We start from the raw sequence: 20,393 nt of genomic DNA, 5'->3' as shown, positions 1-20,393 counted from the left end.
CAATAGCCTTAATCCCCCATTTTGTAATTTGTTATCCCTACTTTCCAAAGTGTTTACAGTGATGATTTACTGTTTTTATAGTTCAAAATTTCCTAAAAGCCATCATTTTTAGTATAGGAAACAAAACACATGTTCTGATTTTTTAAAATCCCATTTCAAGTGTTACTCTAAGGCACCCACAGTCTCCAAATTTAAACCTAATAAATTTGTTACACCTAAAGTCCCTCTCAACTCTGAGAGAAAAAACTTCCACGGTTCATGATCTCACAGTAATGCAAATTACAGGGTAAGAAACTACAGGTAGTAGTTGTTCTGAAAAAGGAGCAGATGAAGGTTTACTATTTGTATAACATTAGGAAGAGTTCTGTAAACAAACGAACCATACAAAATACATACCAGTGTGTGTATTAAAAAGATTATTAAGTTCTGTCTCCTCATTTGTATTCTGTCTCTTGGCTGAGAGTCACTGATATTTTCATTAGTATATCTTACTTTTTTTTTTTATCCAGAGGAGGTAGAAGTCTATTAAAATATTTTCTCCCACAGACACAGTTTTGGATTTATGTATTATGTTTTCCTTTAGGATCATGAAGTCCAGAGTGAGCTGTTTGATGTGCTTGGTAGCTGCCCTCTTTAATTATGTTGTTGTGATGTATTTGGATAGACTTACTCATTGAGAATTCCTATTCCCTTACGTGCTACAAACAATAGAATGATGAAACACAGGAGGAGTGAGGGTTAGCGACAAGACTGCTGAATGGAGGAAGACGTTTACTAGGCTCCCTGGCTGAAGACCTTTTAGATAGGGAGCTCTTATTTCCTGTGCCAACTATTTGTATTGTAACAATAATAATGAACTGTTCAAACTTGAGAAACTGATTCTCTGAGAAATGTTTGATTAATAATATAGAATGCCTTTGTTATCACACTAGAGTTTATTCCCCTTACATCTAAATATATGAGCCAACTTTGCAGATATGTTAAAACTAGTCATTTCTTTTGGTGATGATTGTAATTTTGTTTCTCAGTATTATAAGTGAACTAAGGACTCTTTGCATGGCCTAATTTCATTCTCTGTATCCTAATGAACAGTGATTTAAAAATCAAAAATTTCCCGTCCCATTAAAAAGAATGACTTGTAGGTATTTTTGAGTTCTAAAAATCAATAAATGCTCATTGTAAATATTTCAGAAAGTATAGTTATAAAATCATAAAAGTAAAAACCCCCAAGTAACAAACCAAAAACCAACCAACCCTCATCTGTAATTCAGCCCTAAGAATATTTTGTAATATGTCCATCTAATTTTTTTACTCAAAACTTAAAAAATGTTAATCATTTCTTTTGTCTAATAACAAGGATAATTGTTTCTTTTAAAAAATTTTTACTTGTTTGGCTGCGTCAGGTCTTCATTTTGGCATGCAGAGTCAGTAGTGCCAGCATCTGGGCTTAATTGCTCCACAGTAGGATCTTAGCCCTTGATCAGGGATCAAATCTGATTCTCCAAGGTGGATTCTTAACCACTGGACCACCAAGAAAGACCCTTATTGTCTGTTTCTTTTTGGGTGCACTGGGTCTTTGTTGAGGTGCACAGGCTTCTCATTTCGATGACTTCTCTTGTTGCAGGTCTTGGGCTTTAGAGCTTGAAGGCTTTAGTAGTTGTGGCTCTCTGGTTTTAGGGCATGGGCTCAGTACTTGTGCGTGGGCTTAGTTGCTCTGTGGCATGTGGAATATCCCTGGACTAGGGATTGAACCCATGTCCCCTGCATTGGCAATCAGATTTTAACCACTGGACCACCAGGGAAGTCCCGTCCTTGGGTTAATTCTGCTTGGGACTCTGAACTTCCTAGATTTGGTTAACTGTTTCCCTTCCCATATTAGGGAAGGTTTCAGCTATTCTCTCTTCAAATATTTTCTTGGGTCCTTTCTCTCCTCTGGGATCCCTAAAATGAAAATGTTGGTGCATTTAATGTTGTCCCAGAGTTCTCTTAGGCTGTCTTCATTTCTTTTCCTTTGATGCATCCCACATCAGTGATTTCCATCATTCTGTCTTACAGGTCATTTATCCATTCTTCTGCCTCAGTTATTCATTATTGATTCCTCCTAGTGTATTTTTTATTTTAGTTATTGTATTGTTCATCTCTGTTTGTTCTTTAGTTCTTCTAGGTCCTTGGTAACCTTCCTGCATCTTCTCCATTCTTTTTCCAAGATCCTGGATTATCTTCACTATCATTATTCTGAAATTCTTTTTCTGGTATGTTGCCTATCTCTATTTAGCTGTTTTTCTGGGGCTTTATCTTGCTCCTTCATCTGGGACATGATCCTCTGCCTTTTCATGTTAACTTTCTATGATTCTGGTTTTCATTTCCAAGGCTGCAGAGCTGTAGTTCTTCTTCTGTTGTCTCCCTGGAGCCTCTTCATAGTCAGCTTGTACTTCCATTCCTAGCAACTGTTTTCTGTCCCTGTGGTTTTGCCTTTTCCAAAATGTCATACATGTACTGTAAATGTATGTAGCTCTTGAATCTGGTTTCTTTCACTTAAAAAAAAAAAAGAAAGTTGCTCAGTTGTGTCTGACTCTTGTGACCCTGTGGACTACACAGTCCATGAAATTCTCCAGGCCAGAATACTGGAGAGGGTAACCATTCCTTTGTCCAGGGGATCTTCCCAACCCAGAGATTGAATCCAGGTCTCCTGCATTGCAGGTGGATTCTTTACCAGCTGAGTCACCAGGGAAGCCCAAGTAAATATTCTTTCACTTAGCATACTACATTTGAGAACCTGTGTTGTGTTTAACAATAAATGGAGCCTTTTAACTAGTAGTGTACCATTAAATAGGCTTCCATGGTGACTCATTGGTAAAGAATCCACTTGCTCATGCAGGAGACGTGGGTTCCCCTGGGTTGGGAAGATCCCCTGCAGAAGGAAATCACAACTCACTCCAGTATTCTTGTCTGGGAAACCCCAGGGACAGAGGAGCTGAGCTGGGTACAATTCATGAGGTTGCAAGAGTCGGACATGCTTTAGTGACTGAAACAATAACAAACAACAATATCATTAAATAGTTATATGGCAGTTTTATCCATTTTATGTGCTCGGTTGACTGGAGTGCTTGGTATGGTAATTGCTTGAAAGATGGCATGTGGGTGGTATATTTTATTACCTCTTTTGTATATTGTATTCCTGTAGCCTTTATAAATGAAAGACAATTGTGTCAAGACATTAAATCTTTGGACTGTAGATAGTAGATCTTATTGACTTTGGCAGGTAGTGTTTCAGAGAACCAAGAGTAAATTCTGTTTTTCCTCCCTGCTGTGATACTTATAGAATTCTCCAACTTTAGGATAGTTTGGTCAGGATATGATTTTTGTGTACTCTGTGGGTGAGACATTTTGATTTGCATAGTTCTATAGCTTGAGGAAGGTTTCTTTGGTTATATGTTTGATTATTTTAGATTTTTCCTTGGGAATTATTTTAAGTTGCGTCTTCATTATTTCTTCATAGCAGTCATCTTTTTTTAATTTAATAAAATTTTGACTTAGTTATTTGTTGATTCCTGTAGTTGTTAAGAAATAATAGAGATCGTTTGTATACTTTTTTCTGTTTCCCCTAGTGGTGACATTTTACAGTTATAACCTTTGCAGGTAACATTGTGTACACACTAGTTTATTGACATTGATAAAATCCATCCAGTCCTAGTCACATTTCTCCAGGGTTACTTGTACTCATTTGGGTTCATGTGTATGTGTATGTATGAAGGTCTATATAATTTTGCAATCTGCTGGGTTCATGTACTTACCACCACAGAGTACTAAGTAGCTCTTAAACAAGGAACCCTTGAGTAGCCCTTTTTAAATACACTCACCTTCCCTTTGCCAGGGGTGTAGGGGCCTCCCCCCAGCCACTATGTATTCAGTCTTCCATTTCCACAATTTTGTCATTTCAAAAACGTCATAGAAATGGAGTCATACTATATACAGCCTCTGAGGGCTAACCTTCATTGCTCTGCATACTTTTCTGGAGCCTCATCCAGGGTGTTGCCTGCAGTAGACCGTTCCTGTTTATTGCTGCATAGTGTGTGTGGTGTAGATGCACTTTAGATGTAGTTTCTTAACCTGTCGAAAGACATGAGGGTTGATTCCATTTTTTAATTATTATAAATAAAGCTGTGAACATTCATGTGCAAATTTTTGTGTGAACATCAGAATGAAGTCCAGTTGCTGGGTAATACGGTAGTTCCATGTTTAGTCTTTTAAGAAGCTTCCAAGTTGTTTTCTAGACCAGTAATGTTGGAATAATCCAATTTTTCTGTACTCTCCTAGCATTTGGTGGTATTACTGGTTTTTATTTTAGCCATTCTGATACATATGTAATGATCTTTCATTGTGATTTTAATCTGTATTTACCTGATGACTTATGGTGTTCAATATATTTTCATGTGAGCAGCTATCTTTATTTTTTAATGTGATGTTTAATTCTTAGTTTTATATGATCTTAATTTTTAAGAAAAGTACTAAGTTCTGATTGCTAGTTTCTGTATGTTCCCTTTATCCAATAACATTTGTGGAAGTTCCATTTATAAATTTGATAAGAGATCTTTGCTTAGTTTGTGGATCATTTTAACTTAGCACACATTACTTGTAAACATAAAAGGAATGACTTGTTTTTAAACCAAATTTGGCAAACTATAGCCTCTGCCAAATCTAGCTTGCTGCCTTTGAGCTAACAATGGTTTTTACATTTTCAAGTTTGTGGTTGAAAGTAAAAGGGCTTTCCAGGTGGCGCTGACGGTGAAGAACCTGCTGCCAATGCAGGAGACATAAGAGACACGGATTCGATCCCTTGGTCGAAAGATCCCCTGGAGGAGGGCATGGCAACCCACTTGAGTGTTCTTGCCTGGAGAATCTGATGGACAGAGGAGCCTGGCAGGTTGCATTCCATAGGGTTGCACAGAGTCGGACACGACTGAAGCAGCGTAGCATGCATGCTGAAGAACAGAGAATATGTGACAGAGACGCTGTGTAGCCTGCGGTGTTATGTGCTCAGGTGCCTATTTGTGTCCAGCTCTTTGCAGCCTTTGCGATTGTAGCCTGGCAGGCTCCTCTGTCCATGGAGGAGGAGATCCTCCATGGGATTTTTCAGGCAAGAAATACTGGAGTGGGTTGCCACTTCCTTCTCAAGGGAATTGTCCAGACCCAGGGATCTAACCTTGTGTCTCTTGTGTGTCCTGCATTGCAGATGGATTCTTTACTGCTGAGCCATTGGGGAAACCATGTAGCCCAGAAAGCCTGTATTATTTATTTCTTGATCTGTTATAGAAAGTGTTTGCCATCTCCTATTTTTTAATATCAGCGTTACTGTTATAAGATATTCACATATCATAAAATTTACCCTTGAATTTACAGTTTGGTGGATTTTAGTATGTTTACAGTACTAAGCAACCATCATGCTTCTAACACTGGAACACTTAGCACTCCCAAAAGAACCCCTGTACTCATTAGTAGGCATTGTCTATTTCCTCCTTTCCTAAGTCCCTGGCAAGCACAAACCTATTCTTGTCTCGTTTATTATGGATATTTCCTGTTAGTGAGATCACATAATATGTGGCCTTTCGTGTCCGGCTTCTTTCATTTAGCATATTTTTAAGGTTCATGGATGTTGTATCGTGTGTCAGTACTTGATTCTCTTCTTCCTTTTTCTTTTTGCTGTGCGACCATGGCTTGTGGGGGGTCTTAGTTTCCCCCAGGGATGGAGCTTGCGCCCGCTGCGACGGAAACGTGGAGGCCTGACCACTGAGCGGCCAGCAGATCCCCTGTCCTCCGTTGCTTTTTTATGGCTGAATAATACTCCTTTGTACGATGTATATTATTTTTTGTTTATACACTCATCAGTCGATGGACGGTTGATGGTTTTTTTTTTCTTCAATTATCTTCTATTTGAATCTGTGTCCTTTTCCTCCAGATTGAATTCTTCTCAGTTTTGTTTGCATCGTTAATTATTCAGCTTACTACTCTTTTCTGCTTTGTGAATGTTAATTTTGCTATGAATTTTTGTCTATATACCTGTTATTTATTCTCTCCTTCAACAGGTAGATCATTTTTAGTCCTATTTTTTATATCTTGAGATTTCCTTTCCTTGGTTAAGTAGTTTTTTCCCTCTCTTTTATATCTTGAGATTTCCTTTCCTTGGTTAAGTAGTTTTTCCCCTGGAGTCCCATGACTCCTTGTCTCTTTTCGATTATCCTTGTATTAACAAAGAGGAATTCTTGAGTTTTAGCCAGAGATGGGCTGTGTATGGGTTGTTATATTTTCAGATTTTGAGCTGGGTGACAGGGTAATCTAGTCATCTTTTTCCATTTTTGGGTTTCCAGCAGGCTTTCATCTAGTGCAACTTCGTTGCCTAAACAGTTGGAGTACCCCCAAAACATTTTGATCGCTAACAGGACATTGGTTCAGAGTCAGACTCTGGAATCAGCTTGTCTGTGTAACTCTGGAAAAGTTATTTAACCTTTTTCTGCCTCAGTTTCCTTCTGTATTAAAAAAGTGAGTAATGGAGGATAATTAGGAATTATTTCATAGTTTGAGAATGAAAGCACTTTGCTACCCAGTACACAGTCAATAAATACTAGCTGTGATAACAGTTATTTTGTATGGCATAGAAGGAGAATCCTGTCTCTGTAGAAACAGCTTCTTAGTATACCATAACCTTTTTATTTACTGAGTATTGTTAAAAATAAGGGCACAACGAGCACCTTTGCTTACTGCTTATTTTTTCCTCTCATTTCTTTTAGTTATTTAAGATGTTTCCAGAAGAGGATTATTAGTTTGAAAGATACTAATATAAAAGACTTCATGAATGTTAAGTTTATTTTCAGAAGATTCTTTCTGAGTTGTTTCATTGGCATTATAGAAAATGCAGAAACTACTGAAGAAGTTACAAATTAACATTTGAATATATTACTTTCTTATTTTGTGCATGTCTCTATGGAAATACATACTCTTTATATATACAGATTTGTAGCCTATTATAGAATCTTTACACATAAACATATTCTCCTGAGAATTTCAAAACTGTTTTAAGTAGCTGCATAAAATTCTGTAAATGAATATCTGCGGAATTTAATAATTCCTGCTGTATTTAAACTTTTTTTTTAAACCACTTTTCCCAACACAAAGCCATGTTGAAGGTTCTTTGTTAACTTTGCCCATATTTCTGGTTATTTGCTTCAGATGAATTTCTAGAAGTAGAACTACTGGATCAAAGGGCATGAACATTTATAAAACCTGATGCATATTGTTAAATTTCTTTCTTTTGGAAGTCAGCTGTATACCATTCAGATAGATCACTATGGGTAGTAGTTTCCAGACACGCAGAGATAAAGACTTATCACTGTCTTTAGTTTTATACTTTTTAGATTAGGTTCTTTCATCATATTAATTAGTTTCTCTCTTTAATTAAAGTGGCCTGCTCTTATTACTGATTTCAACTTGATTATGATTGGTAAAATTAAGAAAAAGAACCAGAAATTGTGAGGTTTTTACATTTAAAGGTCACTAGTATCATAGGGTTCATTAACTGCTTCTGAAATATTTATTCTTTTCAATTTGTAAATCATTTTATGTTTAGGAAGTGCTGATATTTACATGAGATGTATATATTATGGTAGTACGGTAGCAAATCAGTTTTGATAACTTTGATTTGATAAACGGGTGGTTTATCTTTTTGGTTGGTTAACCATCCAGTCTGAATGTCATCAACACATTAGATGATCTGTAACTTCAATGGTATTTAATTGCCCAAGGTAGTAGCAGATTTTAAATGATAAATAGTAATAAAAAACCTGAACTTTGACCTAATTCTGGCTGCTGTGGTGATTTCATTCCTTCCCTGCCCTGCTGTGTATCATGGAAGAGACTATAAAAATAGTGTAGTAATCAGTTTCTGGAACAACAGTTGTTTAAGCCAGGTGTTCTGGGTCCTTTGTGCTTATCTTTAATGAGAAAAGATAGAAGTGGTAGTAAAAGAGTTAGAGATCTGAATTTGAATTCCACTTTTGATCTTTCTGCTCTGTGACTTGGGACAGATTACACCTCATCTATAAACTGGAATAATTTTGCAGTCCAGTGCCTTGAAAACTCAGTAAATATACTGGTATTTAGTGTTGTTATTGACAGTGAATAAATAGCATCATGTAGTAGGCTTTGCATTCTCCCGAGCTAAAAGAGTTTTTTGTTTCTGGTTTTTCCCAGTAATCAAGAATTCTGTTGATTTAGTTATATATTACTAGAGGAATGTAATTACTTTTTGTTTTTCTTAACAAAATGGGGGTAAGAGTACTTGCATTTTCAGATTGTTATGACTTTTAAAGAGATCATACAGCATATAAGGATTTTTATAGGACAGGGCCTGTCACAACATAAGTCTCAGTAAATGTTTATAGTTTTATTGTTTGTAATACAGATATAATAGACCAGAAGATGGTGTGGAACAGACTTATTAAGTGTTTTTCCCTTGATGTACTTTGTGCTTAGTCGCTCAGTCGTGTCTGACTCTTTGTGATCCTATGGACTGTAGCCTCTTAGGCTCCTCTGTCCATGGGGATTCTGCGAGGCAAGAATACGGGAGTAAATTGCCATGCCCTCCTCCAGGCAATCCTCCCAACCCAGGGATTGAACCCAGGTCTCCTGCATTGCTGGCAGATTCTTTACTGTCTGAGCCACCAGGGAACCCCTTTTCCCTTAATGATTAATTTCAAATTAGGTTAATTTCTCACATTCCATTTCTTCTCATTGCTCAAGTTTCTCCTGCATTTGCTTGGCTTTTTCTCACTGGTATCCTTCCCGTAATGGTTTTTGGCACCAGATCTTCTGCTTGTATTGTTCTGGATCTCTGTTAGTGAAATGGAGCCATTGTGATCTAGGCTTGCCTTTGCAGAAATCCTCCAGGAGAACAAAGGTAGGTGTGGAGGAGAAATGTGCCTGATAACTGAGATTCAGTGGTTGAGGAAATAAATATTCTAGTAAGGGCAGTTTTAGTCTCAAGTTACAGACATCTGTTCTAGGTAGCAAAATTTCAGAGCATTAAATGAAAGAACACCGGGGATTCTCGCCAAACCCCAGAGCAGGAAATGTACATGGGCCTCAGGGGCACCAGGAGGCTGTTTCCTTAGGGGTTCTATAGTCTCTTGTCTCTGATTCCCCCGCCCCCCTCCCCCCCCCCCCCACATTCTTTCTCTTCTTCATGTTGATCATCTGCTTATTCACGAGGTTATACTTGACCCAAAGTGACAGCTCCAGCTGCCAGATCTTTAGCAAATTTCACTTTATCCATAGCTTTCTGGCCGAGATACTAAGAGGAATCTGATTAATTTATCATTTCTCTTCAGATTGATACTAGAAGTTTGGCCATTTAGAAGAATACTTTTGGTATAGTTATTTGTGGCCAGAGGTGGTAGGAATCGTGAAGTTGCCCTTTCTCGGCAGGTGTCTTGAAACATGTCTGTTACAGAAAATATTTTGAAAAGTGTTTATTTGTTGGGAACTGTTGTTCCAAGTGCAGTACATAGCTCTGAATTACTGTTTTAAAATATAAACTTCCAGTGTGGTTTCATTAACAACCAACTCAGTGATAACCTATTGTGTTAGAGTTTGGTTCTTGTTTAAAAGCAGCTGAGAACTGGTCAGACTGGCTCAAGTAAAGGGACATTCATTCTAAAGACACCCCGAGCAGTTAAGGGACAGTAATTCAGGACAGAAATGCTAGTAAATAAATAAATAAATGCTGGTAAATAAGAAAGACAATGCCAGGGAATGCTCAAACTACCACACAATTGCACTCATCTCACATGCTAGTAAAGTAAAGCTCAAAATTCTCCAAGCCAGGCTTCAGCAATACATGAACCGTGAACTTCCAGATGTTCAAGCTGGTTTTAGAAAAGGTAGAGGAACCAGAGACCAAATCGCCAACATCCGCTGGATCATCGAAAAAGCAAGAGAGTTCCGGAAAAACATCTATTTCTGCTTTATTGACTATGCCAAAGCCTTTGACTGTGTGGATCACAATAAACTGGAAAATTCTGAAAGAGATGGGAATACCAGACCACGTGACCTGCCTCTTGAGAAACCTATATGCAGGTCAGGAAGCAACAGTTAGAACTGGACATGGAACAACAGACCGGTTCCAAGTAGGAAAAGGAGTACGTCAAGGCTGTACATTGTCACCCTGCTTATTTATATGCAGAGTACATGATGAGAAACGCTGCGCTGGAAGAAGCACAAGCTGGAATCAAGATTGCCGGGAAAAATATCAATAACCTCAGGTATGCCCTTACGGCAGACAGTGAAGAAGAACAAAAGAGCCTCTTGATGAAAGTGAAAGAGGAGAGGGAAAAAGTTGGCTTAAAGCTCAACATTCAGAAAACCAAGATCATGGCGTCTGGTCCCATCACTTCATGGCAAATAGATGGGGAAACAGTGGCTGACTTTATTTTGTTGGTTTCCAAAATCACTGTGGATGGTGACTGCAGCCATGAAACTAAAAGACGCTTATTCCTTGGAAATTTATGAACAACCTAGACAGAATATTAAAAAGCAGAGACATCACTTTGTCAACAAAGGTCCGTCTAGTCAAGGCTATGGTTTTTCCAGTAGTCATGTATAGATGTGAGAGTTGGACTATAAAAAAAGCTGAGTGCCAAAGAATTGATGCTTTTGAACTGTGGTGTTGGAGGAGACTCTTGAGAGTCCCTTGGGCTACAAGGAGATCCAACCAGCCCATCTTAAAGGAAATCAGTCCTGGGTGTTCATTGTAAGGACTGATGTTGAACCTGAAACTCCAGTACTTTGGCCACTTGACGCGAAGAGCTGACTCATTTGAAAAGACCCTGATGATGGGAAAGATTGAGGGCAGAAGGAGAAGGGGATGATAGAGGATGAGATGGTTGGATGGCATCACCGCCTCAGTGAACATGAGTTTGGGTAAACTCCGGGAGTTGGTGATCGACAGGGAAGCTTGGCGTGCTGCGGTTCATGGGGTCGCAAATTGTTGGACACGACTGAGAGACTGAACTGAACTGAGATAAGGCCAAGAAATGAACCAGAATGCTGTCAACAGTTGCTTCTTTTTTAGGTTTTATGCTGGACTGCATTGGCCACCATGGTAATACTGCTTTGTTTTTTGAGATTTAATGTTTAGTAATACAGAGCTGCTTAAAAATCTTGTAAACTAATTCGTTACATATTTGGATCATTACCTTCTTACATTTGGATTACTTTTTACCCAAGTCTAAGTGTCAAGTTTTTTTTTCTTTGACTGTAATGTTGGCTGGCCAAAAGAAAGACAGAAATCAGAAATCTAAACAGAGGAGCAGAGAAATAGGAGGAGAACCAGGAGATCATAGTGCTGTGGAAATCAAGGAATGAAGGAATTTGAGAAGGTGACTACTGAGCTTTTTTTTTTTTTTTAATGAGAACAGAAAGAATCTGAGGTTTAACCAGTGATGATTTTTGTTTTTATATTTTAGAAGTTTCTGAACTGATTAGAATGGAGAATGGAAATTTCTCTGAATTGATGATTTGGTTGAGAATCGAAAAGAGAAAAAATGGTTGTACTTTGAAATGCAAAGTTTTAGAAAGTAAGTTAGATGTGTGTGTGATCTCGGGGCTTCTAATACTGATTATGAAAATGCTGACTTGTAGAGAGAGAGGCTCCCCTCCCCAGAATGACCAAAACTGAGGATAGGGAAAAAAAAGATGGATGTGTGGAGACGTTTCAGTAACTTAAAGAGAAGAAACTGTGAAGTGGATGTAGTTGAATACATGCTTAGTAAGTATTGGACATGTTGTTTCATTTAATCTTTATAGCAAGTGTGTCAAGTAGTCAGTGCTACCTCAGTTTTACAGATGGAGATAGTGAAGTGTATCTAAGTATTGGACATGTTGTTTCATTTAATCTTTATACCAAATGTGTCAAGTAGTCAGTGCTACCTCAATTTTACAGATGGAAATAGTGAAGTGTATATCATTCATTGATTCTGATAAGGGTATGGGATGTTGGGTATTGATAAGTAGGGCTTCTCAAGGAATGCAGTTTTGAATATCATTCTTAAAAGATTTGTAAAGTGATGCATTTGCTTAGTTTTTCATTTTCCAAATGTGATGTATAGTTCTGTGTTCATCTATTTTGATTTTATAACTTCCTACAGTGTCAGACTGTATTTTTTGGGGCTCCAAAATCACTGCGGATGGTGACTGCAGCCATGAAATTAAAAGACGCTTACTCCTTGGAAGGAAAGTTATGACCAACCTAGATAGCATATTAAAAAGTAGAGACATTACTTTGCCAACAAAGGTCCGTCTGGTCAAGGCTATGGTTTTTCCAGTGGTCATGTATGGATGTGAGAGTTGGACTGTGAAGAAAGCTGAGCACAAAAAAATTGATGCTTTTGAACTGTGGTGTTGGAGAAGACTCTTGAGAGTCCCTTGGACTGCAAGGAGATCCAACCAGTCCATCCTAAGGGAGATGAGTCCTGGTTGTTCACTGGAAGGACTGATGCTGAGGCTGAAACTCCAATACTTGGCCACCTCATGCGAAGAGTTGACTCATTGGAAAAGACCCTGATGCTGGGAGGGATTGGGGGCAGGAGGAGCCGGAGACGACAGAGGATGAGATGGCTGGATGGCATCACTAACTCGATGGACATGAGTTTGAGTAAATTCCGGGAGTTGGCGATGGACAGGGAGGCCTGGCGTACTGTGATTAATGGGGTCGCAAAGAGTCGGACATGAGCGACTGGACTGACTGACTGATTTTGGTAAAACACCAATTTAATTTTCAAAATTATGATTTTGGTTAGGACAAGATCCTTGTTAGAAGCAGAGGGCTTACAAAAGAAAGATCTGGGAAATGGAAAGGAAACTCAGAAACTTCGTCATTTATACAGATGATCCTTCTTGGGTGGGATGAAGTGAGGGATATGAGGTAGGTCAGACCCTAAGGTGGTTATCTTGCTTTGTGGCTTTAGTAAAAGGGAGTAAGAGATGATTTTATGGGGAGGGGCAGCAGTAGAGAAACTGGATGGGTGTAAGATGAGTAACTGGCCAGTAGCCCAAAGACAAAAATAGGAAGTAGTTTTGGGAAACCAAAGGGAATAGATTAGTAGAAGGAAGGAAGTCTTATAGACATTCAGCAAAAGTGAAGATGAAATTGAAAGTGGAAGTCTGTCAGTCGTGTCCGACTCTTTGTGACCCCATGGGCTGTAAAGTCCATGGAATTCTCCAGACCAGAATATGGGAGTAGGTAGCCTTTCCCTTCTCCAGCGGATCTTCCCATCCTAGGGAGCGAACCCAGGTCTCCTGCATTGCAGGTGGATTCTTTACCATCTGAGCCACAAATTAGTAAACTTTTAATTAAATTAGTAAACTTTTAATTAAATTAGTAAACTTTTAATTAAAGAAACTTAACATTAACTCATCACTCAAATTGAATACTAGAGAAAAGGGGGAGGTATAGTTGTACAAGAACTTAAAGATGGTTCTTTCCTGATGGGAGCATTTTCTCTGGTTATAATTTATAGCTAGCTTTTCTCCTTCATAATAGAGTAAGTTTCTTTGTTAACCTGCCCAGGACGTTTCTTACAGTGGTCTGAGTTTTCATAACTTGATTTCTCTTGATTCCTGAGCATCTTTTTCTGATTATTAGTTTTGTTTTCTGGGAAGAGTTTTGTGGAGTCTGCCTCATGTTGATGATCATACCAAGTACAGCTCCCATTATAAACAATAAATACCTGACTTGTTAACACTTGTGAGAGTGATTTGGTTTATCTTGTCCACTCAACCGCGGGCAGATGGTTTCTGTACTAGCAAAGCAGACTTCAGAAAGTGAGCTCCCTTCTCATTGTCTCAAGGAGATGGGAGGAGGAGCGGTTCACCTTGTACGTGAGACAGAGACAGACGCAAGGAAGGAGGAAGAGCTTGAGGTGAACAGAGAGCTAAAGAGGGGGAGACAGGAGAGCCGAGAGAGTGAGCGAGCCAGCAAATAAAATGTGGTAGGAAAGAGAATGAAGAGTGGGTGGAAGGTGGTATAGAAAGGGGTGGAAATCACTGAGGGCAGGAGGGGCAAATTGTGAAGGTGGGGGGAATAAACAGTTGGGAAGGAAAGGCAAGCATACCAAGAGGACACACTTGTCAAGGCCCTTGGCAAAAACTGAAGGCACCTCCTTCTGGGGGTGGCATCCTCCTGTGGCTGCCCTGGATGTAGCTTGGTGACATAGAAAGGACAGTACACAAAAATTGGAACACCTGGACTTAGGTCCTGGAAATGCCATCTAAGTGCACTTCCCTGCTTAACAGTGGTTGACAGAGAAAGTGTTCTTGGGAGGAGAAGGGGATGACAGAGGCTGAGATGGTTGGATGGCATCACTGACTCAATGGACATGAGTTTGAGTAAGCTCTGGGAGTTGGTGATGGACAGGGAAGCCTGGCGTGCTGTGCAGTTCATGGGGTCGCAAAGAGTTGGACACGACTGAGCGACTGAACTGACTGAACAGTATCTCTGAGGCTCAGTTCTAATCTCTTAAATAGGAATAATTACTGTGAGATTGTTGTGATGATAGCATCAATATGCACATTGCATGTTCTCTACCTTCCTTACCATTCCCACTTTCTTTTTTCACTTTTTAATTAAGTAAAAATTCTTCCCGACTGTGCCGAGTCTTCATTGCTGCACTCAGGCTTTCTCTTATTTTCTAGGTCAGCACACGGGCATCTCTCTTGTCTCAGAGCCCAGGCTCTAGGTGGGTGGGCTTCAGCAGTTGTGTTGCACAGGCTTGGTTGCCCCGCAGCATTTGGGATCTTCTTCGACCGGGGATTGAACCCACGTCCCTGCGTTGGCAGGCGGATTTTTAACCACTGGACCACCAGGGAAGCCCTTTTTTCATTTTTGTAGCCACTCCTACTTTTTTCTTGGGAAACATAAATAGAATTCTAACATTCTTGGTTAAAACTATTTGTAGGTTTTTGAATTTTCGGGAAACTCCTAGCATCTAGTTAAAAGCATGTTTATAGATTCCATAGGAAGAGCTCCTAATAGTGTAGAACTTTATATGCGTTTAAATTACATGCCTTGTAAATGTTATTTGTCCTGAAGGTTCAAATTGATTTTATCTATTGTTTGTAGAGTTTCTAGCTAAGATTCTGTCCTCATCACCCCTCCTTATTTTTACCACCTGAAGTTTAAGAGCTTATTCAGTGTGCTTACCTGAATAATGTAAATGGCTTGTATTGTGACTCTAGCTTCTGTTTCAGGGCCCTTTGAAACTGTTTACTACAGTAACAAGTCTTATCTCTATGTCTCTTTGTTCTTATATGGCTTAAATTGAGCGTCATTTTGAATTTTATAAATTTACATTTTTGACAAGCATCCCAAAGCTGTTACATCTTAGTGACAACAGTGTATCATTTGTAGCATTGGGTCTTGAAAATGTATAATTCAGAACAATGTGACTGTATTTTTATGTGCTGTCACCTCGGTAGAATTAGGATTATTGGGTGGTATTCAGGCAGCATGCTAATAAAATTGTTAAATTGATCCCTCCAGCTGTATTCCAGTTCATGTTCCATGCTCTGCTCTCCCCCTGCCTGGCTCTAGTTTGGCTCTTTGCATTCACCCAGTGCTAGACATTGTACACATACATTTAGAGGTGGTGATGATTAGATGAACAGGTTTGGGAATGTTCCACTTTAGGCAGTCAGCCATCTTTCTTAGGTAGGCTGGAAAGCCTTCCTTTTTAATAAATGAGGGACTGTACTCTAGCCTTAGCAAAGGTGGCTTCTTGCTCATAACTGAGAGGTCCAGTAGACTATTGGACAGGAAAGGGTTTTTGAGTTATGACTGTTTTGTGTAATCTGTTCCACACTTCATTCTTGCTCTTAAATATTACCTTCTAGTAATGACCTTGAAGATGAGTTAATTGAAGTCTAGAAAGATTGTTATGATGTAGGTAGTACATTTAATTAGGTAAAGTTTGAAGGGATTCTTGTGATACTTGCTGATTTTTTTTCTCCTGGTTTTGAGATTCTAGGCGCTCCCAGAGATCTTCCAAGTTGGAGAAATGTTGAGGGCGCTCAGTTATGTAGTTTGTAGTGCCTTTTTCCCTGAGGTTGTCAAAGACATACTAGCTTGGATCAAATGAGTCCCCTAATTTGTATTTAACTGTTCACAGCTGTGGACGAGCTGTGGCCTTAGAGCCAGTAGCAAGGTTTAGGTCACATAATCATCTACATATATCACTGCCCTTAAACATGTTGAGCTTTACTTACTAAGTTAAAATGTATGAACAATAGCTATCGTAATTCTCGTGTGATGCAGTTTCCTTTTTCTTTTTTTGGATTCTGTGTTTTTCATGTTTGAAAGCAAAAGGGATTGGGAGGGGAGAAAGCGCAGGGATCATTGCTGAACCTGATGGTTAAAGGTAAGTGAATGTTTAATCTTAGTCACTTGATTATTGTTATTTTCCTTGTCGATATGTGAAAGTAAACATCAAAAAGCTTTTCAGTTGTATTTAATGTGTATGTAAAATTCAAGGTACTAACGTGAAACTTTTCCCTCCTCTATTCTAAACATTAGGTACGTTCTATGGATGAACTGAATCATGATTTTCAAGCGCTTGCTCTGGAGGGAAGAGCGATGGGAGAGGTAAGTAAATTGGTGTGTCAGAAATGTGGGTCTGTTTTTAAGGGAAGGTTGGAGCTGTCTCTCATCAGATGTGTCCGAATCTAGTCTCCAGAAGTATGTGCTTGCTTTTCCTTGTTGCCATCCTCATGATAGGAGTGGGGTATTGCAGAATTTTGCCAAAACAATCTCATTATAAGGAGAATATTAACTTTAGCCTAATATGTTAAAAATAAAACCCAAATGTAAGCACAAATTAATCAATATTATCTTAACCAGTCAGTTGGAAATTGAGGTGTTAAAATTTTACAAAATAACTTAGTTTTATATGCATCAAATGTCCTTACCTTTGCTTCATTTTTCAGTCATTAGATTCTTTTGCAGTGAAAGAGAATTTTTAGATCGGCTGCTAGTCAATATGTTGATAACCTATCTTTAGAGGATGTTGCAGCTTTTGAGGATGTTGTTTGCAGTTTCATTGTGAAGAAGGAATTGAGATTTTTGGTAAATAATTCGAGAAGATTGAGGCCTGGGCTAGTCACCCATTACATAGATAGAATTTAGAAATAAGGATTTTGGTTTGTTTGTAATGTTTAAAATTTGCAGAAAACAAAATTTACTATCATTCGTTATACTGATAGTGAAGATTGCCATAATTCTAAAAGAGGAATATAGATGAAGGACAGCTGATTTCTGGTGCTTCTGTATGTTGACCATAAGTGTTGTGGTGACAGGCAGAACATAAGTTTGCATTAACTGCTGAAGATGTCACAGGTTCACAAACTAGACATTTGGGTGTGATTCTTTTTTTCCTGGAGAGTAGCCTTAGGTTTTTTTTTTTCCTGTTTTATTTTTTGTGTATCTAATATTTAAAAGTTCCCATGTCTATTTTAACACTTTAAAGGAGGGAGAATAGCTATATGCTGGATTCTCTTTTATATCATTTGTTAAATACATTTGTTCTTAATGATTTAGCCAATATTCTTTGATCCAGGCACTGTGCTAGGTTCTGAGGACTCAAGATAATTTTTTTTCCTGATTTATAACAAATTTTCATTGACTACCATTGTGACTGAGTATTAGTTAAAGTCTTGGTGCTTTGATCCTAAGATTCTTGCTGTCTTGGTTATAAGATTTTGTTTCTAACTTTTCCGAGTCATCTTGGCTTCATGGGTTTGTGGCCTGTTTTTGTTTTTCCTCCAGAGTTTGCAGGTCGGATTGGTAGGTGTCCTTATGTTTTCCAGTGCTTGCCTAATATTGAAACAGTGCACATTAATAAACCCTGTTTGGTTATTAAGTAAAGATTTTCTCACTGTATTTCTGGAGCAGAATTTGAACAGAAGGTTAACAGATGTATCTGATACTAAGTATAGGTGGGGAAACCGCATTTATCTGCTTTCACATTCCTGTGATGGTAACCTGGTTCATTCTACCAAAAATATAATCCCAGTCTTAAAATTAGTTACACAAAATAAAAATAATATCCTGTTAATGTTTTGTAAGCAACACTTCATAATCTCCAAAGACTTAACTCTAATCAAAGAACAGTGGACAAAAAGTGAATTTTATTTAAATTAACAACAAAAGTATTTTAAAAAATCATTTTTTTCTTTCCAAAATGTTCCTTCCTCCCAAGGTCTCCAGACCGCACCCTCCTTACTTTTGTTAGAAATGTTATTTTTTGATACTTATATGTAACTCCTCAGACCTCTATATAGGCATATGTAAATAACTAAACACAATACACATTCCACCAGGAATGCAGTGTCACACTTCTTTCTTCTTTCCTCGTTATTAACAAAGTAGTAGTGACTACTGTTTGTTGACCACCTATTAGGCAGATGTTAAGAGATTTGCATTCGTTGTCTCATCAATAACTCATGACGGTTCTTTTATTCAGATAAAGAAAAAGACCAAGAGAGATGAATTAAATTGCTCAGGGTCATAAATCTAGAAAGTGATGGAGCTGGGACTCTGACCTGGCTACCTCTCCAAAGCATGAGAGTGAATAAAGCCAGGGCTTAGAATTGATCACAGAAATCTCATTTTAGCAAGCTTTATAACAATAGATATTTGGGGGCGAATTTTTAAAAATGCTTAGTATACTTCCCTCCCAAAATACTGATACTTAACTGAAACTAGGTTTTGAAAGCATAACCCAGTGTCCAGGCACAAAGGGAACTAAGTATGGAGCGAAGTTTTTGAATTTGAGGAACTCTTTGTTTAGCTAGTTGAGCATGGAATGAATATACATGATGACGGGAAGTGTGCAGTGTTTTTCTTTGTGTGGTTCATGTTCTGAGAAGGTTAGTGATCACTACTGGCAAGACTAGTTTGTGCTTACTTGAATGGAGGAGGTATATAGGACTTGAGGAATGTCCTATAGTTTAGTTAGGATTCATATAGGGGTAGGTTGGGAGAATGTTTTTGTAGAGATAAAAGGGAGATGGACACAAAAGAGAAAGGAAGAAAATAAGTTTTTGTAATAAAAACGTTTCTAATTAGTTTAATGTCATTGAATTTCCTTCTCTTTAAACAATAAAGCATCTCTGGGAGGGGATGTGTGTAAATGTAGTCTTTACCCACATAAACACTAAAATTTCAAGTACATTGCATAAGCCAAGCACAGTATTTTTTTTGCTGCAGTTATTTTATTTTTATTTGTATGTGTCTGTGTGCTTGTGTGAGAGTCCTCCTTAGGGAAAATAATACCTATGTTCAAGAATGTATGAATCTTTGGAATTCAGAGAATTGGCTTCTTTCAAAGTAATTGATTTTTGGTAAAGTTAGTAGTGGCTGGCTCTTGTTATTTCTTTTCCCTCATCAAAGCCAGTGTTCGATAGACTCTTAGAGTCACTTTGGTATATTTCTTAGAAAGATTTCTTAGAAATCTTACTCAGAAGTGACTATTTAAAACTTCACCTTCAAACCTTGCTGGTTGTCTGAAATACAGCTGTTCATAGCTGAAGGACACAGTACAAATGCTTTACTTGCCTCCTGTTCTAAGAAGTACACATAAAAAGGAAGATAAGAAAATCTGTCAGGCTTAGGGCTACAAATTATTTTCAGATATTTCATCTACTGTCCTTGCTAGCAGCCCCTTTCATTCAACTTTAAGTTCAGTTCTGAAAAGTTTAAAGGCATAGATTGTTTCTGGTAGTTGAGTATTTAAGAGTGTATCTTTGTAGTACTGAGGAAGGCTCATTATCCTGATGTTTCTGGGCTCTGGTTCTACCAGATCTTGCATGACTTATTTACTCTACATATAGGAGGGCAGCATTACTACTCTTTATGTCCCGAAAGGGATGGATTTGCAGAGGTTAGCGGTTCTCATTTGAAAGTACTTCGAGTCTTAGACGGAAAAGACACTTTATCCTGAATAATTGGTTATCTTGCTTTTAAAAACCAAGGAACTTTTTTCTTTTTAAGTTTCCTTAATGTTTTACATATAGTTAACTTGACAGTGTTCAGGGACATTAATAATAGTGATTATTTCTGGAGTGAATGGAATGTATTTAGATATGTGGCCCTTCATCTTTGTTTTAGAAAACTGAAGCATAGAAAAACTTACCCTTGGTAATAGACAAGTTTGTAAACAAGAGGAATGAAATCTGGAAAGTGCTTCTGTATGTGGAGTAATAATGAATCCTACCACGTTCCCTGGGAGTAGAATAAGGTGAGATATACTTAAAACTTAGATGTAGGTTCTCATTAGGCATTGCTTAGAAAT

The 20,393-nt window shown here is 38.2% G+C and overlaps 1 protein-coding gene across 17 annotated transcripts in view; it reads left to right on the top strand.

Moving 5' to 3' along the window:
- The window catches only part of PUM1 (pumilio RNA binding family member 1), a 123,324-nt gene that overhangs the window by 18,508 nt on the left and 84,423 nt on the right, over nucleotides 1-20,393 (top strand). For all 17 annotated transcript variants that reach the window (XM_061148421.1, XM_061148420.1, XM_061148414.1 and 14 more), the window contains one exon: nucleotides 16,619-16,687. In XM_061148421.1, coding sequence (XP_061004404.1) covers nucleotides 16,619-16,687 — 69 coding nt within the window. The remainder of the gene's footprint in view (nucleotides 1-16,618; nucleotides 16,688-20,393) is intronic.

Source organism: Dama dama, chromosome 8 (genome assembly GCF_033118175.1).
Source record: "Dama dama isolate Ldn47 chromosome 8, ASM3311817v1, whole genome shotgun sequence".
Taxonomy (NCBI): domain Eukaryota; kingdom Metazoa; phylum Chordata; class Mammalia; order Artiodactyla; family Cervidae; genus Dama; species Dama dama.
The sequence above is the reverse complement of the archived record's forward strand: the minus strand, read 5'-3'. Positions and strand labels throughout refer to the sequence as shown.